Below are 20,561 nucleotides of genomic sequence, written 5' to 3'. Positions count from 1 at the left end.
TGGTGGTTAGAAAACATAATCGTCCCGAGAACATGATTCATAACAAGAATGCGTGAATATTTACATAACAGCAAAATAGCAGATGCAAATGGTGGTGGGTAGTGGTTAGCTTGTTGGCCATCGGCCGATTGAGATTAGCAGGATGGCAGGATCATTGCATTGTATTTTTCTGAAAACTCAGATGAGAATGTGCTTTAAGGTCGAAAAAAGAAAAAGAGGAGTAGGACTAGACGTAGACAAATATGTAAAAAGATTAAATTTTGGAAATATACTGTCTGTCCAGGGATCGGAGCTCTCATCTGTCCAAGAGAAATATCCTTATTTTGATATTGACTGAAGAAGAGTGTTTCCACTCTACAGCTCAAATCATGCCAACAACCACAGTCCCAGGATTGATTGGACTATTGACTTGCTAAAAAGAAAATCTTATGAAGGGGCGCTTATTCAAACGGGGCGCTTAAGGAAATTTTCACGTTAGGAGGGGCGGTTATTCGAGAGTGGCGGTTATTCGAGAGGGGCGCTTATTCGCGCGAGTATGGTACAGCTGATTATTTTTTTCACTTTTGTTATAATCTCATGAAAATCCGACTCACCTCACGGTGAAACGCACTCAAATCATTGTGTATGCCACAACATGTTTAATCGATTTTAGAATATGTATGATTGCCTTGGACCGCCATGCATCTATATGTTAAATAGATAACGCGACCTTTCTAAAATGGGCGCTTTTTCTCTGTGCGTCATTGAATTCTGTGAAAAATACTGTGATGAAAGTTGACAAAAATCCCTTCACCAATTTTTTGATAAGTGCTGACAAGAACCATGTATGTATTTCTAGTGGGGGTGGGGATACATTAAGGCCGTGAATATTGTTCCAATGATTTTACATAAATCTGAAGCACGTTGTTTGGTGGAGCCGGCTTGACACTAACCTTAAACTTCAACCTGCTTTCTTAATGCGCTACAGAATTTTGGAAGGATATCAATATTGTACATTTAGTTCCATGGATTGGTTGTGATGATTTCAGAAAAATTTGAGGTATTGATTAGCGGGTGGTGCTAGCTTGACCCCCAGCCTTTAACTTCAGTTTCACTATCCTACAATATATACTACTACATGGCATATCAGAAGTATATCCATGCCCTACAAATCCACCAACACTCCATCCTGCTACTGTACCTGGTCTACCACCAAAAGAGATAGAATCATATATGGACAGCCCATGCCCTGTCTCTTATACACATCTAGATGTGTATAAGAGACAGGTACTGACTTATCCGTTGTCTCTGACACCATGAGCATAGAGGTATGATAACTAATTCATCTCTTAACTACAGTTGAACTTGCCTAAGTCAAATCCAAAATGCCATTGAAATATTGTTCGACTAAGATAAAATTTGACTTACAGATTGTTAATCAATGGAAAACATAGCAGTTTGGCATGTAAACTAAGATCAACTTAGAAATTATTCGACTTAGGCACAGTTGACTTAGACAAGTTTAACTGTACCATATTTTTTTTACTGATAGTTACAGTAGGAAAAAACAATAGATGCTCCCATGATAACTTTGAATGATAAAAGACAGTCACATGAAGAACCAACCCATCAAAAATACATTTCCTTCTATCAATTTTAATTTCAGCCGTTCTCTCCCTGAAAAACAACAATTGCCGAAATCAAGGAGGCAAGCCTGTAAAGTGATTCCGGAAACTAACTTAATTACAAAACTTAAGATAACAATAATATCTTCATCATAAAAATATTAAGAATAATAATAAAAAAGTAATGATCTTGAGGATGACACCATGAAGGAGGCGAAACGTCGATCCCTCCCCGGAAGTCAAGAGAAAGATAGGCTAGGCCTATAGGTTTTTGTATTTGAGTATTAAAGATTGTGATGCTTAAACATGGATATAGGAATTAAATTTCTAATGCAAGTAGGTAAACTTCAACCAGAATTTTGGACCATAAAAGAAGATGGTATTGATCTTTGTTTTAAGTCGAAACTTTGGGACATGAAAGGATTCAGATTGTTGAGTTTCATATGAGTGGATTTGATTATTAAAAGTAAAAATATCGGCAATATTAGATGGGAGATATTCAGATTTAGCTTGAAACATAAATATCCCAACACAGAAATCATATAATTCTTTAATTCTAAGGATATTGTGTTTTAAAAACAAAGGAGGAGTATGAGAAAGCCTTCTTTCATTTGAGATAATTCTAATGGCCCTTTTCTGTAGAAGTAAGATTTTATTGATGTAGACATCAGAGGCACATCCCCAGACAATGACTCCATAAGATAAATAAGGAAAAATCAATGAGTAATATAATAATTTTAATATATTTGTAGGGACTAACTCTTTAACTTTAGAAATTACACCTTCATTTCTAGCTATGATATTGCGAATATTGTGAATATGGACATCCCATGCCAATCTCTGATCAATATATATTGCCAAGAAATTTTGTGGATTCCACTCTTGTAATTACTTCATTTAGTGTTATTGGGGCAGGTGGATCTTTCAAAATGTTACTGAAAAACATGAAGCTGGTTTTTAAAAACGTTGAGAGATAAGCAATTGGCATGGGTCCAGTCCATGATATTACCGAGTTCAGTATTTACTAATTTCTGATTAGTTCAGTTGTATTCTTATGAGAAAAAATAAGGTTAGAATCGTCGGAAAATAAAATAAATGATAATACATCAGAAGAGCGAACAAAATCATTAATGAAAACAAGAAAAAGAAGGGGACCGAACAGGGATCCCTGCGGGACTCCACAAATAACACATTTACGCCGTGATTCAACCCCATTATATTGGACGTACTGCATTCGGCCAGTGAGGTAATCTCTAAACCACTCCAGGCCTTGACACGAACACCATAGTTAGATAACTTTAAGGATTACTGAATGATTCCCTCCCATGATTGATTTCTTCACCTGCTTATTTAATGAAATGATATTCTTTCCTCTAACCCTTTAAAACATTAGTGACTTTCATTCATCCCTCTGATTACTATATGCCAAAGAGAATAATATGTCTGCAATTTGTGATACCACATCAATTTTAAATAAACATGTTATTGTTTTATGTGTTAGTGTGTGTTCCCATGCAAAATAAAAATAAAGTGTCCAATGAAGCAAGGCATGATTCTGCCGTTGTCATTGGATGTCTCTTAATGTACAGCAAGATTGTCAGAGCCCTATGGGAGTATACACTAGACATATTGCAGTAAATCCAGCCCCTTAATGTCTATAAAATAGAGAAAGTATTCAAATGCCACGTCACAATTTCAGGGTTCGTATTTCCCAACAGCAGTTGCTGTAAAAAGGGCCTTCCACTGCTGTGATAAATCCCAGGCTCTACAAGCAAACTTTTTGCTGTTGAGTTGCCTAAACCAGGTTGCCTAACCCAGGCCTAGGCATCCATAAAAATTATAATTAAAACCAATAAAAAGTGTTGATTATTGCTGTAGAAGAAGATTAACTTGCTGTAGTAAAGCCATATCCCAGCTATATGCTGAGGGAGCATTTTGAGGAAATTCAAACCCTGTATTTCAGTATGTAAGTCTGCATTAATGAATTACAGTATGCTTTTTAAAAATGTAAACATCCTCAATTTATTGGACTTGTACAAATGAAAATGTGCAATTATATCAACAGCTCGTACATTTTCGTTACTGCAGATAGTTTCTAGCAAATTACATAAATGTTGGAGATTTATTTATTTATTTTCCATGAGTTTCACATATTGTACAATCTGCAAGTTGTTAATCAAAATATTTAAATTTCAGATTATTTTTGTTTAATAATATTGAATACTGCTGTATCACCATTTCTTTAAACATATTTTCTAATGTATGTTGAAAACATGATAATTTGACCTTTAGTTCATCACTTCCTCTACTAAAGAAAGGACATGATAAAATGAAGGAATCTGCAACAACACTGTATAGTAATTGAATTATTAAGAATCAGTTTTAGTGGTTAGCGCTTTATCATTGATATCCTTTTGTGGCTTTGGATTGTTTAATACACTTAACGGCAAAAATGTAATAGAACGTGGATAGATCATAGAATGATACTTTTTTGCATTATTTTCCATGTGATAAATAATAGTTATTTTTATTAATTAATATGTTTTTTTTTTAATTTTCATAATTAAGAAAAATAAAATAAATAAAATAAAATAAATAATAAATAAATAAATTAAAATAATTAATTAAAAATTGTTATAATTACTGTTTAATGCTTCTCTTGAACAAATTAGTGGTATTAAAATATTCATACCAGTTTCTATAAGCTCTACATGTCATGAATGATTAACAGGCGAATTTTATGAAGGTATGCAAGGATTTATAGTTGACTTTGGTTTAATTTTCAACAAATGTGCATTTCTTTGTTTAGTTTGTTGTTTAAAAATTTAAAAAAAGAAAAAAAAAATCCACCAATAAAAGCTTGAAATTAATTATTAATAAAGACCGTATAATTTCAAAAAGAATTTTTTCTATAAAAAATCAAGTAAATCTCTAAAATGATTTGTTTTTAGCATTGTTGCGTGGGCCAGATCAAAAGGAGTTGGCCCGCAGGCCGGGGGTTGAATACCGTGGGAATAATAGTTATTATATATAGCCAGTCGGAATATGTGAATTTTATTTATTTTTTTAAATTTTAAATCTTTTCAAGGTGTTAAGCATAATCATATATTTGCCAGTTTAAAATTAAAATTTACAATAGGTGTAATTGATAAATTCATTACATTACATTTTTAAAAATTTATTAAAAAAATACTTTAGTGAAAGTAAATTTTGGTTAAAAAATATTTGATTTTTTGATATATTAAAACACAATGCATGTATTTAAAATAATTATTATATTAATAAACATTTGAATAGTAACCAGATATAATTCATAATTTCTTGATTTTTTTTTAGAGTGATCAAAGGTCCATTAGCACAGATGATTTGTCTTTGGATGTAAGTGAATTGCTTTGACTTTACCAGTGTTATCCATGTTATTTATCCTATATTAGAATTTCCAATTCCATATTCATCTGACTAAAAACCTTGCAGTATGCATATTTGATGTAATGGATGTACAGTAAGTATATTTGGAATAAACATATGCATGTACTTTATTTAATTGGAATGAGTTTGCAGCATTGTACTGTAGTACCATAGAGTATCATAGGTTTATGATCACAGTATTGGGTTAGAGTTCATGATCAGTTTGAATTTCAGATGCAAGAAACATACTTGAGACTAGTTTGTTTTTTTTTTTTTGTTTTTTTTTTTCAATAAAAGATACAACTTGTTGGATTTTATCATCAATTATGAAAAACAGCCTTACAAAAGAGTTCCTAAATATATTAGTTTGGTCATTACCTAATTTCTTGAAAAGCAAATTAAACCTGGCACATAACACAACTCAATTCGTCATGAAACCTATGTATATTTTATAAAACGTACTTGCTTCAAATTTTTTGCCATTAATGTTGTATGCCATGTTCCCAAGAGTAATACTGCTGTGTTGACTTGACAAGGTATTGTATTTTGCATGACAATAAAATGTTAACCTGATATGTTTACACAGGAAGCAGACCAACTGCAAGTGGAATATGAGGTGGCTAAAGCTGAGTTGGGGGAGGCTAAAGGGCGCATTCTGCAGCTTGAGGAAACCCTTCTTGGCAAGGAATCATTGGTTCAACAGCTCCAGATGGAAGTCACTGAGTTTAAGCAAAACTCAAAAGGCATGGTAAGTCATAAAATCTAGTTGAAATGTTGAATACATTCTGTTACAGGTTTCCAGTGTTCGTAAGGTGGAAAGAACCCTTTTTTAAATAAAATAACAATTTTTAAAAAGCACATGATATTCTTAGGTAACATAGAATGAACGTTACTCTGAATAAAGAGAGAGAGAGGCCATGATTGAACGTTTTAAGCTATATTGGGTCTTAGGTATTGTTTGGTTTAAAGTAATAATGGCAGGCTTGATGACACAAAGCATGCAAAGTTCTGAATAAATTGTTAGCAATACAATCCAATATAATAGTACATTATGCTGTCTCTATTTCCTTTATGTTGCTAATGGTCATAGAATACAATACAGTTCCTACACATTATGCAGTCTTACGTTTTGCTTGCTGGGAGAGTATTTCAAGTCGTGCGTGTAATTCGGCACATACCAATTATATTTCCAACCAATGAGACCTTTGCTGCTGTAATCTGCATACCTTCATGTTATGTTGAAAAGACCTCCAGATAAACTGATCTGGAGCGCATATATCCATTAAAAATGGAAACATCTTTTGCTCTTAATTTCCTGTAATACACTGATCCTTAGATTTATTCATTGTTTAAGAATATAATCCTGTCTCAAATAATCTTATGTACAAGATGGAAAGCATTGATTCTGTTAAGTTATGTCCACACATGTCAACATTATGAATGTGTGTGACATGGCGTTATGATGCCTGGCCATGCATGATCAAATCACAGATATTGATGTCACACAAAACTTTATTGTGTAAACAGTTGTCTCTCAGTAAACCGTTTTGGCAACACACATGCATCATTTATTTTCTCTTCTCGTTTTTCACATATTTAAAAATGGATGAACATACACGTTGATAATCTTTGTTGTAAATTGATTTCCATGTTTGTTATTATTAGGTTGAAGAAGAATTTTCCAGTCAAAAGGAAGCTGAATATAAAGCTGTTATTGAACAGTATAATTCAAAGGTAGTCATTTTTGTTCATTTCCTCATTCCAAACAAATATACTAACACAATTACTGTAATGTGTATGCTCAAACTACTGAGTGACATGGTATAACCAGGAGTTACCTTTGTATATTTATTGCTGAACAAATTCTTATTGTTCAGCTTGAAAAATTATGTCCCTCATGCAATGGCACTGCACACTCGATGGTAAAGTTTCTTCCCTGGCTTTATAATAAATCTTTAATATGATTACACACAGTATTGTCTTGATACAATTCACATTGTTAGCCCAGCCTTTGAATAAAACAAGTTAAGGAACAATACTTTAGCTCTCTGGAGAGTATTCTATAATGGTGGAGCTAGTAACTATCTCATAGGCACTTAAAGCCTGCCTGATGCCTACTTATACTCATAGGTGGAGAAAGAGAAACCTGCATAAATTCTTTTGCCTATTGAAACTGAATATCCAGCCTCAGGCGGTTTTTTTTTGTTTGTTTTTTGATTGAAAGTTCATAATTCTTTACCATCATATCACATGTTTTCAATGCTAATTAATTCAACCTTTACTGTGTCTTTTTATAAATAGATTTATGAATTTCAGCAAGCTATTGCACAAAGAGATGAAATAATCCAGCAACTGTCGGTCAACCTGCAATCCACTATTCAAAGCCGTGATAGTCTGCAAGCTGAGGCCGGTCAGCTGTCCAGTCAAATACGTGCTCTCCAGCAGCAGCTCCAAAATGTAAAAATATTTTATTTAATCTGTTGTATTAAATAGAATTAATAAAAGATTGCACTTCCTACAAAGCTCCAAGGTTCAGTAATAATTATAATTAGTACATTTCTAATCAATATTATACACTTACAGGACAGATTCCAACAAGTTAAATATTAACATACAGTAATACATTAAATTAAATCACATAGTACCTGCACCATCTGTAGAGTGTAATAAAATCAGACAGTTAAATAATATCTTTGTTTTCTTTTGCATGGACCCCTAAAATGGCGGCTAACCAATTTTTGTAGAAAAGCATCCTTTTTAATGAGCTGTTGAATATAGTTTTCTATTTTAATATGAATGTATGGGCTTATGTATAATTGTAAGGCGAGAATTTTTTATACCTTGCTAAGTGAACGTGCTGCCCGCCGATAATGATGATTTAAACAAAAACAAACAAATTTTTTTTTGCAAATTAGTGCATCCACTGCAATGAAAAATAAAATAGAAAATGAAATGAATTTTTTCAAAATTGTTGAATCTCCAAATAAGTGGTGAATGGTAATTATTGTTTTATTTGTATAGACTTTTAATTAATGATTATGATGGTGAAAATTAATTATTATATTTTCACCATGTACACTAATTTTACTGTTGTGTAGAAGAAAAAACTATATATTTAAAAAAAATAATGAATGTTGAACACACATACATCAAGTGAAGTTTATGGAATAGTGCAGCAGTAGTCTAAATTATTAATCTACCATAATGATTATTTCCTCTACAGGTAGGAGAAACTATTAAAGTTCAGAATGGGGAACAAAGTGCTTCTGCCCATGACATGTCTGAAGCCCAAATGCAGGTAATCTCGTTGCAAGAGACTGTCAGCCAGAAAGAAACCCTATTACAGGATCTAGCTAATAAATATGCAAAGAAAAATGAAGAGTTAGCTGAGGTCAAAGAAGAAAGAGACCACATCAAACAAAGATCTGATGAGGAAGTCTCAGACTTGAACAAGCGGTTACAGCGGGCTGAGAAAGCAATTACAGGGTCCCCAGCAGACATCAGTGAACAAGTGGCTGCACTACATGCTGAACTAGATGAGACATATGGGCAACAAATTGTTATGATTAAGTCACAGCTGCAAGAGAGACATCAGAATGAGATGCAAGAATTGCAGAAGAGATGCAATGATCTCGCAAGTAATCTGGAGGATGCTGTGGACAGTAATTTAATAATAGAACAATTAGAACAACAAGTAAAAGAACTCCAGGATCAATTAGATAATAAAAAATTGGATCTGGAGGCTCTTGAAAATATTCAAAAGGATTTTGAAGATCAAATTGTAGAGCTCAATAACCAGAATAAAGAACTCTTGGACAGGAGTGAAAAGCTGGAGGATGCTGTGGACAGTAATTTAATAAAAGAACAATTAGAGCAACAAGTAAAAGAACTCCAGGATCAATTAGAAAATAAACAATTGGATATAGAGGCTCTTGAAAATACTCAACAGGGTTTTGAAGATCAGATTGTAGAGCTCAATAGCCAGAATAAAGAACTCTTGGACAAGAGTGAAAAGGAAGTTTGCAATAGGACATCACAACTCGGGCAAAAACTTGAAGAAGCTAACACAACAATACAACAATTAAAAACTGAACTAGAAAAACAAGCACAGAAAATTAATGAAGAAAAAGAGAGATTGGAAAAGGAATTTGATAGAAGATTTGAGGATGAGTGTGCTCACCAAAATGATATTCATCTGATTGCATTAAAGCAACAACGTAGTGAGGTTGCTGCAGAATATGATCGTAAAATGAAAACAAAAGTGGAAGAACTTGAAGAACACTTCAAAATGCAAATTTTAACTTCAAAGTCTGACAAGGAGAAGGAGTTTGTCCAGGAACTGCAGAATGTACGACAGCAGTTGGCAGAGACACATGCAGAGGAAATAGAAGCTGTTAAAAAGAAAATCACAGATGAACTGAATGAGAAGCACAAGATTGTACTTGAGGAGGAAACTCAGAAACTTCTGAAAAGGCTTAATGATAGCAAAATATTAGATGAAAATCAGGCATCATCATTGAAAAATCAAAACAAAGATTGGATTGAAAATCAAGGGAAAGATTGGCAGAAAGCTGAACAGTCCCCAGATTGGGCTGCAAAGCAACAACGAGAAATGGAAGATTTATTAGAAGCTAGAGATGCTTTGATGCTGCAACTGGAGGATGCTCATCGCCAGATAGAAAATTTACAGTCAGAATTGGTGTCTGTGATGGATGAAAAAGAAATGAAAGATGACGATGACAATGAAATTGAAACTCCAGAAATTATAGGATTGGATCAGGAAAATATTATATCTCTTAGTGGCTTCTTTAATAGTGAACAAAATTCTGAACATTGTAAAGAAGAAAATACTGAAATGATTTATGATGAGACAAATAATAAATTAAAATTGTTAAATGATGAATTGCAAATGTTAAGAGAAAAAAATGACCAACTAGTTGAGAAGAAAACAGCACTAGAGGAACAGATTAACGACATCCAATTTGAGCTTCAAAAAGTGAAAGAGGAATGTGAAACTCTTCAAAAAACAAATGAACATTTAAAAGAAGAAGTTGGTTCTTTAAGCAGTGAAATACAGCCACTGAAGGAGGAAAATGACCACCTAAAAACTGAAAGTTTTAAACTCGAAGACCAGTTGCATACATTGAATAATGAGTTAATAATCGCAAAGAATGAACATGAAAGCTCAAAAAAGGATCTTCTTGACAAGGTTGATTGTCTAATTCAAACTACAGAAGAAAATGCAAAAGAAAATAATGAAATGAAAGAAAGTAGAGATGAACTTTTAAAGGAAATTGAGACCCTTAAAGCTAACTTTAATGATAGTAAAATAGTAATTCCTACAAATGAAGAACTAGTGGAAAGCTCTGTTAATCCAGATCAGCAAAATGTTGTTGATGCTTCTGTTATGACTTTCTCTGATGAAGACATTGCGAATGAAAGAGAACAATTATTAAAAGACAAAGAAAAATTGCAGCATGATCTGGAAACAAGGGAGAAAGAATTTGAAGCAAAAATGATGTCTTTAGAAAATTCATCACAGGCACTTTCAGACAAAGTATCTAATCTTAAAGAAGAGCAGAATGATTTATTACAACAGATAAAAGCAAAGGATGTTGAAATTGAACAGTTAACTGATGTGAGAGAGGCACAAGCCTTAAGAATGTCTAAATTTCATGATGAACTGGATGACTACAAAGAAAAAATTGATACACTTTCAAAAGAAAAACTTAAGGAGATGGAAGAATATTCTAATAAAAAGAAAGATTATGAAAATGATATTTCTTATCTTCAGGAACAATTGAAGAATTTGAAATCTGACATGGAACAGTTAGAACAGCAAAAATCTGAAATTCAATCTAATTTTATGGAACAACTTGAGGAAAAGAACAATAATTGTGTAAGTTTACAATCTCAGTTTGAAGAAATGAGGAATGAAAGGAACCAAGTTGAATCAGAATTGGAAGAAAAGTTACATATACTTGAAATTCAAAAGGAAGAAATGAACAAAAGTATGTCAGAGCAATTTGAAAACTTGGCATTTACATGCAAAGAATTGGAAGACAAGCTTGAAGTTGAGAAGCAGCAGTATGAATCCAAATTAGAAATGTACCAGTCTGGAGGTATAGATGATAATGGTAGAAAATCTCCTGAAATGTCTGCTGCAGAAAAACAGAATGCAATCTTGAGAAACACCCTCCAGCAGCAAGGGGATGAACAAGTGTCTGTTGCTTCTGAACTGGTACAACTAAAACAGGATTATCAAATGTTAAAGACCAATTTTGGGATCAAGGAAGCGGAGGCAGAGGCTGTCAGAGAACAGTTGGACATTGCTGAAAAGGAAAGAAAACATGCTGTCAAAGAGTGGGAAATTGTTGAAAATGAAGTCAGTTTTCTGAAAAAGCAACTTGATGAGAAATTAAGAAATGTTAAAATACTTGAGGAAGAAAATTCTGAATTGAATGAGCAGTTAAAGTTGCAGAATGTTGCAGAGAAGGATCTGAAGATGGAAAGAGATCAACTTCTGGAATTGATGAAAGAAGAAGAGACCAAAACAAGCACACATGATGATAGATTGTTGCTCTTAGAAAAGAACAATGACAGTTTGCTAAATCAAGTTGAAAATCTAAAGAAGGACTTGAAAGAAACTGAAGACATTTATCAAAAGGAGAATGCTTTATTGAAGGAAGCACTAGAAATGGAGAAAGAAATAAATAAAAACCATGACACATTGCATCAGGAAGTTTCCAATCTTAAAGACAAATTGGCAAAGAAGGAGCAAAATGAGTATGAAATACTAACTGAGAAGAATAAGCAGATAAGTATTTTACAAGAAAGCAGAGGACAATTGGAAGAAGCAAATGAAGAACTTTCAAAGGAACTTCGAAGTCTGAAGCAAGAAAAGAATATATCTGATGTTGTGACAACAGATGTTCAAGAGGTTTTTGGCCAACAGATTCTTGATCTTCAGCAACAGCAGGCATCATTGATAGACCAGCTTGAAGATCAAAAACTTCAGCGAGGAAATGTCTCTCAAGTTCTTGATGATCAACTTGTCCGAGAGGAAGCCCTTAAAAGGGAAAAGGATATGCTTCTAGAAAAGCTTTCAGAGAAGGAGGCTATAGAAGATCAGTTGCTCAGAGAGCGATTACAACTTCAAAGACAGATTCATGAACAACAACAATTAGAGGACCTCTTAAGTGAGAAGGACTTACTTGAACAGGAGCTTTCAAAGCAGAAACGTTCACTGGAATGCGAGCTCCGAGAAATTGAAGGAAAACTACATGAAAGAGAAGATGACCTACTTTCTGAGAAATTGCAATTGGAAAAAGAACTGAAAAACAAGGATCTCCAACTTCGGCGTTGGGAAGTTGATTTAAAGGAGAGACAGCTTGAGTTCAGAAATCAACAGAATAAAATGCAGGAACGTCATCAGAATGAGGTTTCATCTCTCAAGACTGACTTGCATCAGCAGAATCTGCAGCGGTTAGAGAAGATGCGTTCTGATGTGGAGAGGCATCATGCTGAAGCCATCAACAGACTTAAGATGGATATGGATGAAGAATACAATGCCAGAGAGAGGAAGATCTCAGACCAGCACCTGGCTGATATATCTTTATTGAAGATCAAACATCAATCTCAGGTTCATTGGTATTCCTTCTAAATATTTATATTGACTTAAGAAATTAAATTAAATGACCAATTTAATTATTACTAGGAAAGCTTACCATTCAATTCTCAGGTGCATTTTAACAACTTACTGTATTGGAGCAAAACATGATTTAGGAAATTCCCTCCGTTTAACTGGAAACCATAGTGTCTCTTTGTGGTGCTACTTTTTTCTCTTTTTTAAGTTTATTAACTTTTTTTTTTTAACTAACCCATTATCCCTAATAATTAGGCAAATATTAAAGCAATTTTGCTGATGTGATTTTGCACTAGCCTAATTGTTAACGAAGATGTCTTTATCTTTGATGAATGTAATATGGATTGGCTATGTGTTTATGTATTTGTATACATTAAATCAACAGATATACATTTTTATTTGCACATATTATAACACATCTTATGGCTAGAGCTGTATTTCTTTTTTTTTTAATAGTATTAATTTTCAATTAATTCAGGAAATCATGAACTAATAAACAAAATACAAGAAATAATAAAATCAAGATGATTTAATTAAACTAATTATATATTCAATAATATTCAGCTATACTTTATTTAATAAATGACAATGAATGACATACAAGCATCCAAGGGCTGAAACTCTCAGAGGCCTACTGAAAGCATAAAAAGCACATGTACAACATATTATTTAAAATTATAAATTCAATAAATAATTATAAATTCAATAAATAATTTCTTGAATTGAATCAACTATCAGAAACCAGATGAAACTATTTACCAATGTACTGTAATTATAAATTGGTGAAAAAATGTCTCATTCTACACTCAGATATTCAATTAAAAAAAATATTATGAAGAAAATCATTGAAAATATCTCAAGATATCTTTTTTCCTAGAAAAAAGTATAAATAACCTGAAAAATAATTTGCATTGAGACATTACAGATGTCATAACTAAACATCCATTACATTAAAGTAAGCAGATTTAAGAATTGTTTTCCTATACATAGGATAGTCGTAAATTCTTTCGATTTGGTAGAATGATATTGATGGGGGGCATAGGAAGAGGATGAGATCATATTAAAAGACTTGGTTAGGTTGAAGCCTATAAAGATTCCATTGATACATTTCAGTTATTGGTCGTGCAACAAAATGTCCTTGGGTAGTGGTAATGTTGATAATATGTGGTGGCGATTATATTGATGGTGGTGATGATGTTTTTCTGCCCCCTTTCCTATTGATTGTGTAACCATCCCAAACACTAATATTATAATAGTTGATTGATGTTAACATCCAAGGCCTGACATTGACCGATGATTTTTGAATGTTTGTATTTTTTTGCTGTGATTTATTTTCATTAATAATTGATAGTGATCCTTCTATTGGTGATTATATGTCAGTTACATTCTGAAATATTTCTTTGGCTAGTTTTTCTTTGATCCTAGCTTTAGTGTGGTTAATAATAATAAAGTATGGATTTATAGAGCGCATAATGCTAAAAGCCTCTATGCACTAGTTAACATACGTTATGTTGTGTCTATGTTTGACATGTTGTTGATGAGTGATATGTACTTGAAATACTTTCTCTTAAAAGTACACACTGAATTCCTAAATCGGCTTGAAAAAGAAGGTACTAAAATCAGAAAATTAAAAAGCGTAAGATATGATGGATATGCATTTTCCCTCTCATTAAATACAACTTGAGAAATCTGCAGTATTCTTCTTCCTTGTTCACCTCATTTAGATGATGATACCAGTATCTTTGATGAAGGCTGCTGTCCTTCGTAGATCTTCCGGTGTTCCATAGAGTTTTTGGTATAGTGTTGTTGGTACTTGCCAAGTTCGGTTTCTTTCCATTTCTAGGTCTGAACAGTGCTGTAAAATGTGGTCTGTTGTCATAGGTCCGGAACCACAGGGGCAGATATCTGTCTCTCCAATACCAAATTTGGTATACAGGTGATGGTGGAGACGATTATGGCCTGTCCTCAGTCTGAATATCGTTACTTGGTCAGAGCGTTTAGATAGGTAGTAGTAGTTATCTTTTGGGTTATGTCCGGGATGTTCAATGTTCCATTTATGTTTCTGGAGAGTCTTGATGATTGCTTTTGCTTCCCTATAAGTAATCTGCAGTATGTAGGGGTGAGCAGTTCTTGGTAGTGTATAGCTTTCTCATTGGTGTAAGGTAGGGTTAGAATGCATTGTGGGGCAGAGGGATGAAGTTTGTGTAGTGTGCATGTGATTTGGATTCAAAAGTGAAACAAATTTCCAATCTGATGGCATAGTTGTATGTCAGACATGACACCTTTCAGCTGTTATTTTTTCTGTATGCACATTACCTGTGGCCATTGACACATGAATGACCTATGCAAAGAATAACTATTATTTGTTCTTACTATTATTGTTTTTCATTATTATTATGAATATATTAGTTTTTTTTATTTCCTATTTATTTCTTTTTTGTTTTCTTCACATCAAGCAGCAAGTACCCTTGTCACTTACAGGATGAGAATGATGCTTTATAAACTAAGCCTCTTTATGAGGCTTAGGGAGTGGAGTTGATTTTAGTCGTGAGATTTAATTTTTTGTACAAAATTGTTTTTGAAGTAAAAATTCATTTGACCACAAATATGATATTCAAACAAGCTCTATATGACAGAAATTCAACTCAATTGTATATATTTGTTTTATGTTTGTGCTGTCTAATATGGTTCTAAACCACACCAGGGCAATTTAGATTGCAGTTATTGGACCAAAGTATGAAATTATTAGAAATGTTAAAAATTAATAGTTCTTAGATACAATGACAGATCTTCCCTGCTCTTGAGGTAATTTTCAGCAGGAACAAATACCAAAGGTCTGGGTCAAGGGTCATGGTAAAATGGATGCTGCCCTCAAACATGAATTTGTCTTTTTGCTTTTCCGGTGTAGCTCACTGGATACCTTTATTATTCTCTGTGAGAATGTCACATGTCATCAACTGCTACCTGATACACCTAGGTTTTCACTCCTGACAATAAAGAATATTTTCTTTTCCAGTAAGCCTAACTTTAACATAGCTTTATGTTGCATTTTGTACTAATCATTATTGCTAACATTTTCTTTTGGTTTTTAATAATTATTTCTTGCATGTGCTGTCATGTTAACAACCAGTGCTTTGATTTACTGTAGTTCTCAAGAGTATAAGCATACCTCTGACTTGTTGAAAATGCTCCATTGGCTGGTATAAGCCAATTTCCTAATTTCAGTTGTTTGGATTGGAATTTCTACACTTGTTGAGGCCCACCTTGTAGGTCCTAAGTTGGATTAGCTAGGCCTGCAGGTGCACTATTTTTTGCATTTTCTGGTCCATAGAGTAAACACTAACCCTCAGAATTTTCTCATTTTGTATTAAAAAGGGGTGTGCTTATACCAGAGCAACTACAGTAATATATTACTCTGTATTTTTTTAAGGACATCTTTGTGTTTAAATTCAGATGCAGAGGTTTATTTGAGAGTTAGATATGGAATATATTATGTTTGAAATGCTTTTTTAGTTGGCTGGATGTATATTTCATTTAATGTAATAGACTAACCCATTGCTTATTTAATCCTTGTTTATTGCCTGTATTATATATTTTATGTTTCAATTTATAAGGTGCTAAGCAAGCCTATCCTAATGTAAAAATGTTTATAATTTTAGACCATTTATCAATATATGTCTATATTTTATTATATAAACTACTACAATTTTGCTTCCATGTCTAAGAGCTTTACCTAAATTCAATCCATCTCCTGATGTTATTGGTTTCCACATATTGTATTTGGAAAGCACAGATTTCTATTGCAAAAAGTAACATTTTTTAATAATATTGTTAAATATTTCAACAAGAATGCTTAGGGGTTCAAGTAATATATTGTGATGCAATCTTTCAAATTTTGCTTGCCTTGAAAGTATTTCTTGTATCTAAATCTAATTTTGATAGCAATGGTTTATAACAATGCTTAATGTCTGAAATTGTTTGCTGTAGCAGGCTGTGGTTAATGTAGCAAATGCCTCACCTAATGTATCCACAAATACCGGTATTGGTTCGAATAAAATATGTGCCTAAAGGAGAAACAAATTTCTTTGTGAATTACGCTAAAAATTGTTAGTCAACTATAAAATAATAAATAAATTGTAAAATTATAAGGATTGGAAGATCTTTAATTTGATTTATCTTAATTCTTTTTGGAAATTGTCGGTAATCTTATGTTAAAGGAAAGAATTTTACACAACTTTACAAAATTTTGCTTGCGTTAATCGTCTTTCGTATATCTAAATCTTTTCTTCTGGGAGCATTGGTTTATATTAATGCATATATTAAGGCAAGACTAAAATTATTTTGGTAAAGCAGACTGGTTGCTTCGTTGTTGGTTAGTAACTTATGTGTGACTAAAAGAAAGAAAAAATTAATGAAATGATAATTCTGTGTAAATATGATATAAAGATAAAATAATTATTGGTCATTGAACTTAAAATATTTTAATTGACCTTGAAATGATAAATACAGTACATGGTAAAAATATAAGGATAAGGAATTAGGTTTATTTTAATTCTTTTCTAAAAATTGGAAGACGCCCATCGATAATTTTTAATATTAAAAGAAGGAATTTATACAAAGAAGATTTATAATCTTGGTTAGTGAATAAAATTGTTACAATTTACCTGGTTTCATCCTGTTCTTCAAATAATAATGGTTATTTTAGTTATTAGTCAGTTAATTGGTTAACATATTTTCACAGTGTAGTGCTATTTACAGACAGGCCTGTAAGGGTTTTTTTTTAACATCATCATTGATGTGGATCAAATCATAATAATCTCAACATTCATAATACTTACTGCTTGTATGAACCTCCATGTTTCCTATGTGTATAAATTCAGATATGCATGAAAGAAGAAGGAATATTAATAAATGATTATTTCTGTAAAAAAGGAATTGTGTGTGTGGCTTTCTTTCACAAGTTTTTACTAATGACCTTCGACTCAGACCTTGGGGATGCGTTTCTTTACAGGGAGAAGTTATACATACCATTGTTTCCTCAGGTTTTTACGTTGTTTTTAATTGTTTTTTGCAATTGAGTGATTAGGTGGTTTTATTTCTAAATGGATTTCTTGTTAGTTTCTGGTGTGTTCGTTTAGGTATTCATTGTCAGAGCAACTAAAATAGGATGATTGAAGCACACTAAATATAATGATGCTAAATAAAATGGTGAAGGAATTCCTGTAACCTTGTTTAATTTCATATTTTTTATTGATATATTTTTTTTTGTTTTTTTTTGGGGTGATTAGTATATCAGTACCGCACTAGTATTTGGATTCTTGGAATTACATTATGCATGTGAATTTTTTTACAGGTAGTGAGAAATACCTTTTACATTTCTAATTGCCGTATTTATTCGAATAAATGCCCTGCTTTGAATAAATGCCTCTTTCGAATGAACGCCTCCTTCGAATGAATGCCTGGTCGTTTATTTTTTTTTTCTTGAATAAAAGCTCCCATAAATGTCACTAAAACAGTCTAGTGGAAGCAGCATCATTCTCTTCACATTCTATTAATGTTTACTCCAATAGAATTAGTTTTTTCTGACCAGGTTGGGATCAATAAGTCTTTGTGATCACTCAATGACACATTTTGACCGTAATTATGTGTTGTACTTGACATATACAGTAAAATTAAGGAGTGTTTATTTGAGTACATACATATCCATTTTACACTAAAAAAATAAAAGCTGCCTCGATTAGATGCCCCTTCAATAACCCTTCTCTACAATGAACTCCTCCGTGGCGTTTATTCTAATGAATACAGTATTTTGCTATTTCATTTCAAGATGTATTTATTATTACTTTTTGTACACCTTTTTTTCCAAAAATGAAGGCTATTGACTGCTATATTGCATATTTCTGCACATTTATTCTTGAAATATTAGTTTGTGTGCATTTTTAAAAATCTATTGTTAAAGTTTCCTTTCCAACTACAGTATTAGGGTACTAGTGGGACATTTTTTGGTATTACAATGATAGAGACATGAGTACTAATTTGTAGTTTTCTTATATTTTCTTCTATTTTATTTTTGATTTCTGAAATTCTAATCTTTGGTGTGTTCATCGACCATCCCTGTGTTATTCTTAGATATTGTATGGTTATTTGGATTAGCTGTCTTTTTGGCAGATTTTGTTCCCCTGGTGTTATTGCAAAAACAGTGTTTTTGGTGAAAATATTCTATTCCTTTTGGTTTCATTTTCTTTGTTATGTTTTTACCGTTTTTGTCAGTAGATTCAACATTAATTTGTTCTCAAGATGGAAACATGAGCAATATAACACTTTGTAGACTGGCTCTATAATTTCTATACACAATGACATTTTTTTTAAACCTGGTTTCTAGTAAAAAGTCAAGAAATGGTGATGTTAAATAGTAAATTTATGTGCCAAGTCACTTTATGTGGTATAATAATTCAATTTTTCAATCAAATACCCAATCATGCATGTATTTTGACTATTGAAATCTCTTGATAAATTATAACTAATGTATTTTAATATGAAATCCAAACATTATGCACAAATCTCTCGGTATCTTCCATTGCTACAAAAGAAAATGTAAGTTGTATATTATTTATTTGAAACCCAGAAATATTTTGCTAATTTTGTTTGTTCACTGTTCCTCTGCTGCCATCTGGAGGAGCCTCCAATAACAGCCTCCATTAGCTTGCTTACACACAAGTTTTGAAGTACTTGAGAGATAACTTAACTGTATGGTCACATAATCGCTTTACGTTTTCACATAGACACCCTTAAACTAGCAGAAACTTTCAAGAATAACAGGAGTACCGGTATAAGAAAGACATTTTTCATCTACGGTATCTCATGACCGAGAAACTGCATGACAGATTAAAATGTGATTCAAACTGGTAAATATTTATAGCGACAAAAATTTAGAAGAGATTATGGCTTTCCATGCAATGTGTGAATGAAGAGGGTAACATACATCATCCCATACTACAGACAACTTGGATCTAGGGGTTTCACTGTCTCACCCACATCAAACTTTGTACCTTTTTATTTCAAAAATATAAAAAGAATCTTATGTTCAGGGGAACACAAAAGCATAAAACGTGCTACTTCACATCAAATGTGGCCTGGACTGGGACATTGATACGGGACCTTTGCTGTATACAGAGTGCTTATCAGTGCCAATATTTCGGCAAATATTCATTGTACAGAGAAACTGAATCAGTGTTATCTGTTACAACAAAAGAGAGCAACCAACTTCATACTTCTGACTGCTACACAGGTTTTAAAAGGGCTCTAAACAAAAATAATAATGAAAATTTTAATCACACAAATAATGTTGTATTTCCCTGATGAATACTGCATACTAAAGAATAGATATAATGACAAAAATTGTGCAGAATTCAATATTTTATTATAAATATATTTATTTTATCAATATAATTTTATTCCTTCAATCACAGTTGCATGTATGCATAATAATAAAAAAAATAACTAGTGAACAAGTGGAATTGCTAATTTGCTCAATTTGACATTTAAATGGACATTCAACCTAACCGAAAAAGTGGGAAGTAAATGTTGATGGAAAATATGTTTAATATGAAAAAAATTGACGTCCTGTTCAAAGAAGAAGTTTAATTTTAACTTGCATTTTAAAATTAATTAACCATTGAAGGCATTTTAACATCACATTTTATTTTCTTGAAAGTTGGAAATGAAAACATACATAGTTGCCAACAGTAGTAATAACACATGCAAAGCAATTACTGACATTTTGCCTGCCAAACATTGGATTGGCTTAAATAAGTAAAGTAGCATTCATACCTCCTTTTTGTGGGTCAATCCATTTTACTGATGGTCTTAGCTGGCTGTAAGCCTGTCAAGACTACATGTTTGGT

General features: G+C 32.5%; 1 protein-coding gene across 4 annotated transcripts in view; it reads left to right on the top strand.

Moving 5' to 3' along the window:
• Positions 1–1,266: 1,266 nt before the first annotated feature.
• Positions 1,267–20,561, top strand: part of LOC117116506 (A-kinase anchor protein 9-like) — a gene marked incomplete at its 5' end in the record, with an annotated part of 74,580 nt that continues 55,285 nt past the window's right edge. For all 4 annotated transcript variants that reach the window (XM_033260583.1, XM_033260579.1, XM_033260589.1 and 1 more), the window contains 6 exon segments: positions 1,267–1,307; positions 4,941–4,982; positions 5,599–5,760; positions 6,678–6,746; positions 7,314–7,469; positions 8,236–12,654. In XM_033260583.1, the coding sequence (XP_033116474.1) occupies positions 1,296–1,307; positions 4,941–4,982; positions 5,599–5,760; positions 6,678–6,746; positions 7,314–7,469; positions 8,236–12,654 (4,860 nt within the window).

This window comes from Anneissia japonica, unplaced genomic scaffold (assembly GCF_011630105.1).
Source record: "Anneissia japonica isolate Jap-2015-1 unplaced genomic scaffold, ASM1163010v1 scaffold199_len4679917_cov187, whole genome shotgun sequence".
In the NCBI taxonomy this organism is placed as follows: Eukaryota; Metazoa; Echinodermata; class Crinoidea; order Comatulida; family Comatulidae; genus Anneissia; species Anneissia japonica.
This window is presented reverse-complemented; position numbering and strand designations above follow the sequence as displayed.